Source organism: Podarcis liolepis (assembly GCF_965112155.1).
Source record: "Podarcis liolepis genome assembly, chromosome: 12".
Taxonomy (NCBI): Eukaryota; Metazoa; Chordata; class Lepidosauria; order Squamata; family Lacertidae; genus Podarcis; species Podarcis liolepis.
In genome coordinates, this window is record NC_139563.1 from 54,211,027 (window position 1) to 54,222,060 (window position 11,034).

General features: G+C 44.7%; 1 protein-coding gene across 1 annotated transcript in view; it reads left to right on the forward strand.

Moving 5' to 3' along the window:
• The window catches only part of EEPD1 (endonuclease/exonuclease/phosphatase family domain containing 1), a 64,625-nt gene extending 55,862 nt beyond the window's left edge, over window positions 1-8,763 (forward strand). Inside the window, exons 6-7 of the mRNA XM_083468821.1 lie at window positions 6,681-6,875; window positions 8,284-8,763. Of these exons, the coding sequence (XP_083324947.1) occupies window positions 6,681-6,875; window positions 8,284-8,483 (395 nt within the window). The 3' untranslated portion in view covers window positions 8,484-8,763. The remainder of the gene's footprint in view (window positions 1-6,680; window positions 6,876-8,283) is intronic.
• The last annotated feature ends 2,271 nt before the right edge of the window (window positions 8,764-11,034 follow it).

Consider the following 11,034-nt stretch of genomic DNA (forward strand, 5'->3'; position numbering starts at 1 on the left):
TTTGTTTACTGTTTAACAAAGGCCAAAAATGTTGGATGACTTAGCTCCATTTTCCAAGGTCAGCAGCTTAAAATATTCTGAATCAACACCCATCTCCAGTTTCAGAAGAGGTGTGTGAAGAGTACAGCTAACAAACACTCAACTTGTCATTTTTGTTTTGAGTTACGAGGCATCAATTGTGTTTTCCTGGATTTGATTATCCTGTTGTGAGATTTTTTTAACGGAGAGGGGAAGTATAGAAAGTTCTGCAGATCTGATTTGGAATCAGCAATACTTTGAAAGACTGGAGCTGAAGTCAAGTACGCTGTGTCACAATTTAATTAGTGCCTACCTCCATTGGTGTTGTTTTGTGTGTTTTTTTAACATTTATTTTAAAGTTGGAACACAGCTTCCAGAATTGTTTTTCTCTTCTCCATTAGGCAAGTATTGATTTCTTTCTGGTTCAAATGGAGTTGAAAATAGTAATGTCCTTTCTGTTAAATGGAAGCACTCTCAAGCAACATTCTGAGGTCTGTGAGGTTTTCAGCGCTGTCCAAAGTGTATTTACTCAGAAGAAAGTTGCACTGATTTCTGTGGTGCTTAGTACGATGGTGAAAATGTAAAGTTGCATTTTCAAGTCATCATCCCCCACCCAAGAGCCGGAGTCAAATTTATTTGTATTCCACAGACCTTCAGTTTCCAAAAGCAAAATGTTTGATTCCATACAGTGAGGGCATTTATAAAAAGTGCACTGTAGTAACACGCCTGGTACAATTTCTAACTCTTCACTATAACACAGACATACACGTTTCAGATCTGGAACGTAGTTAAATCTTGAAATTAAATAAAATTATTTAAATAGCTGAGGGGAGAACACTGAAACGAGTTAGCGTAAATGCTTTCCTGTTTTCACATTCCCAGGGCAGGGTGGTTGCTCCCACTTTCATGGCTGCTCCCCACCATGGACGTAGCCAGGATTTGGGGGGGGGGGCAAAGTTGTTCAGCATTTTTTAGGCAATGAAAGTTGTTGAGCTCTTCCTGGGAAATCACAGGTAAAAGTACACCACCTGCTGGGGGGGGGTGATCCAGAACCTCAGATAATTTAGCACTTTCAATGCTTTTCAATAATATTTGTGGATCGGGGGGGCATCTACCCCCTACACCCCCCTTGGACCCTTGCCTCCCACCTCCTGCTATTCTGTTTAATGTCTAAATATTCCACCCATCTGATTGGGTCACATAATACGTTTATGCACCACAAAGCCACCTCTCCTTCTGTCAGCCAGGTGTATCAGTTTGGCCACATTGGCTGTTACTAAGAGCCAGCCCATCTGCATTGAGATCTGATCAAATATGATGGAGCTGATCCCAATCAGTGACCAGGGAAGAGGAACCACATCTTTTTTTCTAATCCGATTAGTCTCCTACAATGTCAAAGAACTCCGTATTTCACCCACCTGCAAGTCCAATGAAGGCGAGCCTTACCCTAAGACCCCATTGTAGGAGGGCATCAAGAACTTCAACAGTCTAATCCAGGCATAGGCAAACTCAGCCCTCCAGATGTTTTGGGACTACAATTCCCATCTTCCCTGTCCACTGGTCCTGTTAGCTAGGGATGATGGGAGTTGTAGTCCCAAAATATCTGGAGGGTCGAGTTTGCCTATGCCTGGTCTAATCTGACAGCCCAGAGAGATGGGATCTCTCCTTGGGGGGGTGCCCAAGGATGGCGTGATACCTTGGAAAACAAATACTTTTATGTTGCTTGATTACTTCCACACACCTTACATGCCTCATGTTGGATGTGGAGTTGCTATTGTCAAATCGTGCGCATGGTTAGAGTTACAAGGAGCAGTACTTTTTTAGGGGGTGGTACTTATGGGTATGAGGACGCGGGGGCGCTGTGGGTTAAACCACAGAGGACTTGCCAATCAGAAGGTCAGTGGTTTGAATCCCCGCAACGGGGTGAGCTCCTGTTGCTCAGTCCCTGCTCCTGCCCACCTAGCAGTTCGAAAGCACGTCAAAGTGCAAGTAGATAAATAGGTACCGCTCTGGCAGGAAGGTAAACGGTGTTTGGTTCGCCAGAAGTGGCTTAGTCATGCTGGCCACATGACCTGGAAGCTGTACGTCGGCTCCCTCGGCCAATAAAGCGAGATGAGCGCCGCAACCCCAGAGTCGGTCATGACTGGACCTAATGGTCAGGGGTCCCTTTACCTTTACTTATGGGTACAATGTACCAGCAGCCCCCCCCCCATGTTTAAAGTGTGACACTTACTGTAACAAATTAATGCTGAGTCCCAGCACTTTTTTTCCTTTAAAACAATTTAAAAAAGACTGAGGAGGAGCCAACCTAAGATGAAATGATGGGTGCTCTATAGATTGTGAGGGTGAAAAGGCAATGGCTGCATATCTTTTGAAAACCGCTATGTGCCTGCACTTTGCATTTAACATCTTTGTGATATTTACAAGACTATGTGTTGTGACAATAGGATATTTACCAGACCATGTGATATTGACAAAACTCTTACCTGCTGGTCCTTAGTCAAATACTGCTTTCTTTTTTCTTAGACCCCGCCCCCTGCCCCCCCCATCGGTCTTACTTTGTCAGAGGATAATTTTGGATGGATATTTACGTTGGAAGATTAGACTAGAGAAGCCCAACCGTATTGGAAAGTTAGATCCCATGTGGCAATCGCATACCTCTCAGAAATAAAACGAGCGGCATCGTAATGTCTTTGTAGCAAGTATAGCGTGAGCACACTTGGAATACAGTGGACAGTTCCCGCCACTGTGTCTCAGAAATGATATTTAGAGCTGGAAAAGGTCCAGGAAAGGATAACCCAAAGGAGTGCAGTTAAGGCTATCTGTGGTTTGTAATTATGACTGTGTACTGCCTGCAGAAACAGAGGCGGCATGAGGAGAGTGGAGTTGTCCTATCGTTTCTGGACTTCTCATAGACATTTCGTTGGCCGCTGTGGGCAGAGGGATTTTTTTTTCATCTCCGCCAAGCTAAGCAGTTGGCTCCTTACCTCTCTCGCCCTGACCTAGCCACTGTGATCCACGCAACGGTCACCTCCAGACAGGATTACTGCAACTCACTCTACGTGGGGCTGCCCTTGAGACTGACCCAGAAACTCCAGCGGGTGCAGAATGCCGCAGTGAGACTCCTTACGGGGTCATCGCTGCAAAATCACATTCACCCAGTGCTATACCAGCTGCACTGGCTCCCGGTGGAGTACAGGATCAGGTTTAAGGTGCTGGTTTTAACCTTTAAAGCCCTAATAGGCCTAGGACCCTCGTACCTATTGGACTGCCTCTCCTGGTATGTCCCACAGAGAAACTTACGGTCTTCAAATAAAAACGTCTTGAAGGTCCCAGGCCACAGAGAAGTTAGGCTGGCCTCAACTAGAGCCAGGGCTTTTTCGGCTGTGGCTCCGATCTGGTGGAACACTCTGTCACAAGAGACTAGGACCCTGCGGGACTTGACATCTTTCCGCAGGGCCTGCAAGATGGAGCTGTTCCACCAGGCCTTTGGCCAAGGCACAGTCTGACCCCCTCCTTTGGTAATCCTCACAGTACTCTATCCCAGTGGTTGCCATTAATTTGATTTGAATTAATTTTAGAATGAAATGATTTTAGAATGCTGTACTATTTTATTGTTGTTAGCCGCCCTGAGCCAGGCTTCGGCTGGGGAGGGTGGGATATAAATAAAATTTATTATTATAATTATTATTTAGGTTTGGTTGCATTCAGCAGGGATTTTTGTACATTCTTCTTACTTCACAGTGTGCACCCCATGCACACACAGAGGTGTGTTTTGCCTCCTGTAGTAATCTGAATAGGGTTTGCATGCTTCCTGCCTGCACAGAAATACAATCGGTGTAGGAAGTTTTTGCATTTGAAGCAGCTCTGCTAGGATTGCAATGGCAAGGCTGTGCTCTTGGAATACTAGATAGTGCTGTTGAGTAGGAGCACCCTCTGCTGGCTGAAGGCCTGCATAGCAGCAGTATGCACTTGCTTCTCTGACTGGCAGCAGGTGGCTGCAGAAACAGGCTGGCAGCCGTCTTTCCCCTGCCCTATGGGGAGATGCTAGAGCTTGAACCAGGCGCCTTCTGTGTGCAAAGCAGCTGTTCTCAGCGCTGAGCTACAGCACTTCATCCTAACTCCCCCTGTAGCCTTATGAATCAACAGGAGATATTCTAAATATATATCCTGCTCAAAAAGCAATAAATTTCCTCCGAAACAGGCACCTAATAGTCTTTGCCACCTGGTATCATGCGAGCAGAAGTCAGTATTTGCATTGTGTGGGTGCATTTCACAATGTATAGTATTACAGATTCTTAGCATGTTAATTAGGGACGTTCATTGAATTTTGAGGCTCTGGTTTTTGTCAGCACGGCATCCTTGTTGAGCTTGTCGTTTGGAGTTGTCTGGGAGCTGAGCATGAGGCTCCGTCTTGCCAGGCAGAAGGCCAGCGCTGTCAACTCCGAGAACAAATGAAGAAACTCGGAGGGGGAAAAGAGGGTTGGCAACAGATTATACGGAAAGATCAAATTTAAACAAAGCAGGCTCACTTAGAATTCAGCCGCAGTGTTGCAGTTGGAGGAACGGAGTTATACACAGAAATTTCTCTGGAGTAACGACCCGACAGAACTGCTGTAGGAAAACAGTTGAGGCGGGCACAGGTAAAGGCCCTTCGCTTAGCCTCCGAAGGAATTGTAAAGCAGTATAGAGGGATCCCTTCAGGGGGTGGAATAGCTAGGGCTAAGCCTGAGCACGGCCCTCTTGCATGGGAAGCTGTGTTAGAGAAGTCAAGTTGCTGCAGCTTCTTTTTGATTAGAGGTAGGGCTGCCGGGCTTATACACTCTAAATTAAAAACAGTTTTGCGGTTCAAATTGAGACAGCAGTTCTGTCGGGTCGTTGCTCCAGAGTTCCCATCGCAAATAGAACATGCTCCTGCAATGACACGGTTCTGGAGACTATGGAACATGTAATGCTCTTCTGTCCCAACTGGACAGATGAAAGATCTCGGTTCCTAACTCCTCTCGTGAACAAGCTTCATCTCCCAATCCAGCCTTGGATAGTGTCCCTTCTTCTGCAGGACTCTGACCGTTGGATTACCGAGATGACAGCTAATTTCCTGCTTAGTGTGATGACGAGGAAAGCGGCACCAACTCCTTCCTCAATACCACAGATGTAGTCGATACGCCGCACAATCGAACCTGTTTTTTGTATTCTCTGTCACTCAATGTTTTAAATCTCCCGTTACCTTTGTTATCCCCATTTTCTCAAAGTATTCGCCCAGAACGGCATACACTTTTATCTCCCCACCCCCATTTTATGTTGTTATTTCTATGTATATTATGCTATGGCCGCATGGCTAATGCAATAAAATCATTATATATATACACAGAAATTTAGCAAAGATATATCCTGTCAAAATCTAAAGGCAAAATAAGTATAAAATGATATACCAAAGGTATTTAGTTATAGGAAGCTTAAAAATATTTATGACAATGTTGTTTTAAGCATCGAAGAGGTAGCTATTAGAAAGTTGACTCTTAAACGTCTTCAATGGGTGGTGCTCCTTTGGAGGGAATTTTTTAAAATATGTATTCTCTATATGGTCACATGGGACACAATAAATAGAAACAGGAGGGTTGAGCCACAGAGGTTGCAATCCAATACCCACCTTCCAGGGAGGAAGCCCCATAAAGCTTAATGGGACTACTTTTGAGTAGATTGCACTGTTGGGATGACGTGTGTGTGTGTGTGTGTGTGTGTGTGTGTGTATGTCTGTCTGTCCGTCTTAAAAATTCAGGGGCTTGTTGGGCAATTGATCAACTGACATACCGTATTTCAGCAGATCTTTGTCAAGAGCAATGGGACACTTGGGAGGTCTGCAACCACTGTAGATGTGAACGCCCCACTGAAGCAGGGCCTTCAGTGTAGCTGCCCCTGTTCTGTGGAGCAGCATTGCTGTCAGGAAGTGACAGGTGCCCAATATCTGTACTTTCCAGAAAGGACATTTTTTGCCCCCACAGGCTTTCCCAGGTGGACAAATAGGCCTCTGCCATGAGTTTCTGCAGTGTCTTCGTTTTTAAATCCACCTTCTGCTACTTTTTGTGCTGTCATTAACGGCGTCTTGGCTGTTTTTCATTATATTTGGTACATCTCCTTCAGACCTATGTGGAATAAGATTAATACATAACAACAATAGGCTAAAAGCCGGAGGTCTTGCTGGAGGGAAAGGTGGATTTTGTGGAGAGATCTGGTGGATGAGTTGGTGGCCTCACACCCACAGTCACAGAAGAAGTTTCATGCCCAGGGGAGCAACACGAAAAAAGGGGCAGAGTTGGAGAGACCTTTGAGCAGTTGAGGGTAGAAGAATAAGAGAATAGGAGGGTATTTTGTGGGCCAGGCATGGGAAATCGGTTGGACTCCCGCAGACCCAACCAGCATTGCCCAGTGGTCAGGTTTGGTGGAAGTTGCAGTGTAGCAGCACCCAGAAGGCCACAACCTCTCCACTCCTGTTGTAGGCCTATTCCAACCCGCTTCTTGAGGAACCCAGAAGATCGAGCAACCCTTAAACAGAGTCTGAGGAATAAAGGTCCTGGACCAAGGATACAGCCGCTTTCTTGACATGCTCCACAATCCTATCACTTAACTCTTTCTGTATTTATTTTTGCTCTCCGCACTCCTAGGAGAAAAAGACATGATCATTTTAGGCGACTTCAGTCAAGCCCCCGACAGTGGCGACCACGACCTCTTGAGGAAGGAGAAGTTCCATCCTTTGGTCCCCGCCAGCACATTTACGAACATCAGCACAAAGAACCCTCAGGGCTCCAAGTCCGTGGACAACATCTGGATCAGCCGCAGCTTGAAAAAGGTTTTCACTGGTAAGGTTTCATTTGGGGAGGAAGTTTAAAATATCAAGCTTTTATTTTTTTTAAATATCTTATTGTTTATGACAAAAGGTTGTATGTGGCTTGTTAAGTGGCAAATTTCATGTCAACTTCTCCTAGCCTATTTTACACTTTACAAGCGACATACACAATGTTCATTATTGGTGTAATAATAATAATAATAATTTATTATTTATACCCCGCCCATCTGGCTGAGTTTCCCCAGCCACTCTGGGTGGCTCCCAGTGTTAAAAACAGTACAGCATTACATATTAAAAACTTCCCTGAACAGGGCTGCCTTAAGATGTTTTCTGAATGTCAGGTAATTATTTATCTCTTTGACATCTGATGGGAGGGCATTCCACAGGGCGGGCGCCACTACCGAGAAGGCCCTCTGTCTGGTTCCCTGTAGCCTCACTTCTCGCAATGAGGGAACCGCCAGAAGGCCCTCGGCGCTGGATCTCAGTGTCCGGGCTGAATGATGGGGGTGGAGACGCTCCTTCAGGTATACAGGACCGAGGCCGTTTAGGGCTTTAAAGGTCAGCACCAACACTTTGAATCGTGCTCGGAAACGTACTGGGAGCCAATGCAGATCTCTCAGAACCGGTGTTATGTGGTCCCGGCGGCCACTCCCAGTCACCAGTCTAGCTGCCGCATTCTGGATTAATTGCAGTTTCCGGGTCACCTTCAAAGGTAGCCCCACGTAGAGCGCGTTGCAGTAGTCCAAGCGTGAGATAACTAGAGCATGCACCACTCTGGCGAGACAGTTCACGGGCAGGTATGTTCACAGAGTTTGATCTGTGTTTGCTGGAGTAAACATATGAAGCAGAGATGTGTCTCTTTTTAAAAATAGCGGGCACACAACTGGGATCTGAAACTCATCCCAACTCCTCTGGGTCTGTTTCTACATATTTTGCCATGTTTGCAGATCCACATCTCTCCTTCTTAGTTTACACGTTTACCTTTGTCAAGACTTCCTTCAGGGTCACGAAGATTAGAAATGTAGCTTTTAAGAGTGCCTAGAAATAATAATAATAATAATAATAATAATAATAATAATAATAATAATAATGTACTATTTCCTCTTGATTTTTAAAGAAATGCATTAGTTGCCTTTAGGAGATGCCTTTATAGGCAGAAGAAACAGTGATACACTCATTTTGGGGGGTTGGTTTTTTATTTTCTATCACTTTATGATCTTCTTCTGAATGCATGAGCAGTTTCCATGAGTCTCCTCGTGGTCCTCCGAGGAACTAGTTAGGTGCAAAGCCATTCGATGCTCCTAAAAGATCTTCACTCAAAGGTCAACATTCATATTCCAGACCCTTTGCTTTGTGCCATTGGTGGTTTCCCCAAAATATTCACGCCTATCTTTCTCCTCTGTAAACTATTCTTTACACAGGCCATTGGGCAGTTGTGAGAGAAGGTCTTACGAACCCCTGGATCCCTGATAACTGGTCGTGGGGTGGAGTTGCATCAAGCCACTGCCCTGTGCTAGCTGAATTTTACACCGAGAGGGACTGGAACAGAAAGGAGATCACACGGAACGGGAACGGCGTGATAGTGGAATGCAGCGACTCAAATGCGAAACATGAGCGATGATGAAAGAAAATGCAAACCATGCCCTTTCCTCGAAGGAATGGGTCAGACGATCCCTTTGCTCAAGGCCTGACAGTGAACCGGAACTGCCTTTTTTCTCATTTAAAAAGAATCAGCTTCTGCTTTTAACATCTCCCTTTTCCATTCCCACCTCTGTGTCCCTTAATGGATGTTTTAGGGTATCCCATCTTTTGTGTTTTGTGACTTTTTACGGGGACTTGGTGGACACGGATGTGCTTGGATACCTGACAACTCCAAATAAAATGCACTTTTTAATACTGTACAGTAATGATCTCCCTCTCTGATTTCCAATGAAATGTCGCACAATAACAGATAAAGAGAAGCCCACGAAAGGGCAGATTAATTTATAGCATATGTATAGCATATGTAGTATATTTCAGTGATAAACAGACTAGTGAATGCTGTTTGCTATCCTATCACTTACAGTAGGAATTGTGGCAGCATATGGGAGTATTCACAAAATAGGAAACACACAAGTCTGCAGCTTGGCTTAAGCAATTGCTCTAAAAACTTGTTCCATCTACATGCGAAACTGAAACCTGAATAACTATTATCTATCCAGTCAAGCCCTCCAGAGCAGGCATCCCCAAACTCAGCCCTCCAGATGTTTTGGGACTACAATTCCCATCATCCCTGACCACTGGTCCTGTTAGCTAGGGATGATGGGAGTTGTAGTCCCAAAACATCTGGAGGGCCGAGTTTGGGGGTGCCTGCCCCGGAGCGTGTATGGCATTGTAAGGAAAAGGATAAACTTTCACCAGTGAACTTACGCTTTCATGAGAGCTACTTCATATATTCCAGTTCTCATCTGCAAGCTGTATTTTATATAGCTGAAACTATAACATTTGACAATACCTGCATGTTTCAAAAGTCTTGATCTCTGCATAAATATACTAGTCCAGAATTACCGGTATTCCTGTAGCCTTCTTTGGTGATCACTCGTAGCCGAGTAAGATTGTCTTCCATAAACACAGTTTATAAACACAAGATTAAAATGGTCTGAATGGAAAGGGCCCATTTGGAGGAAGCTTCACTTATTTGAACTCCAGAGTTTTCCTAAGTTTCACATTGGAAACTTTGGTTTTTTGTTCTTCTACAGCATGTTTTACTCATGGGAAAAAACTTGTTTGAAAATAAGCATTTGCCCTATGGTTTTTACTGTGTGTTACTGAAATGTACTTCTGGCTTCATATTTCACTTCACGGACTATCACTGTTCTTCTAGAAACATAGCTGATAAATTTTAAAAGCAAAATAACTAAATATATTTTGGATACGCATGCACTTCAGATGTCCATCAGTGGCAAGTATGCAAAAATGGTCTGTAAGGAGTAGCTGTTAAAACTGTAATTTGAAAAAGTTTAAACCCTGAGCCTGCTGAGCAGAATACAGCCTTGTGTTTAGATCTGCAGACTAATAACTCCCTGTTAAACCCATACACCAAAATAAGATTTTTCTATTTTGGTAAAACGGAAGCTTTTCTAGCAAAGTAACTTGGAGACATATGAGAGACTTTCCTTCCTAAATTACTAAGGTAAATGAAAAGGACCCCCTGGATGGTTAAGTCCAGTCAGAGGCGACTATGGGGTGTGATGCTCATTTCACTTTTCAGGCCGAGGGAGCCAGCGTTTGTCCACAGACAGCTTTCCGGGTCACGTGGCCAGCAGGACTAAACCGCTTCTGGCACAACGGAACACCGTGACGGAAACCAGAGCGCATGGAAACGCCATTTACCTTCCTGCCACAGCGGTACCTATTTATCTACTTGCACTGCCATGCTTTCAAACTGCTAGGTTGGCAGAAGTGGGACAGAGCAATGGGAGCTCACCCCGTCGTGGGGATTCGAACCGCCGACCTTCCGATCAGCAAGCCCAAGAGGCTCTGTGTTTTAGACCGCAGCTCATGAATCATAGAATCATAGAGTTGGAAGAGACCACAAGGGCCATCGAGTCCAACCCCCTGCCAAGCAGGAAACCGCAGCTTCTGGCATCTTTTCACTGATAACTTCTGCATGTAACTCCTGTGATAGTTTGTCAACACCAGTATATGAAGACACATAAAGACAGCTCTTTTAAGGTAGATCAAGCATATGCTAACTCGGCCCTCCAGATGTTTTGGGACTATAACTCCCATCATCCCTAGCTAACAGGACCAGAGGTCAGGGATGATGGGAATTGTAGTCTCAAAAAACATCTGGAGGGCCGAGTTTGCCTATGCCTGAGGTACATCAATGGCTGAGATACTGGCTTGATGCTGATGGTGCCCTGCTGTAGTTTTTCGTTTTTCTTAGGCAGTTGCCCTAAAGAAAAATTCCAAAGGAAAAAAGTGCCTTACCTCATGGGGGTAGGTTGTGAACTCCTGGCTTGGAAGGTGAAATTTCCATGTCTAACAGTTGTAAGGTGTGGTAAATAATGTATTGGTACCACTGATGTATGGTTTAGGTTTAAGTCTTTCATGTTTATCTTTCTTCAGGAAGTATCTTATCTATCAGATAAATCCACAAAGCACACAGCTACACGCCAGCCCTAGGACTG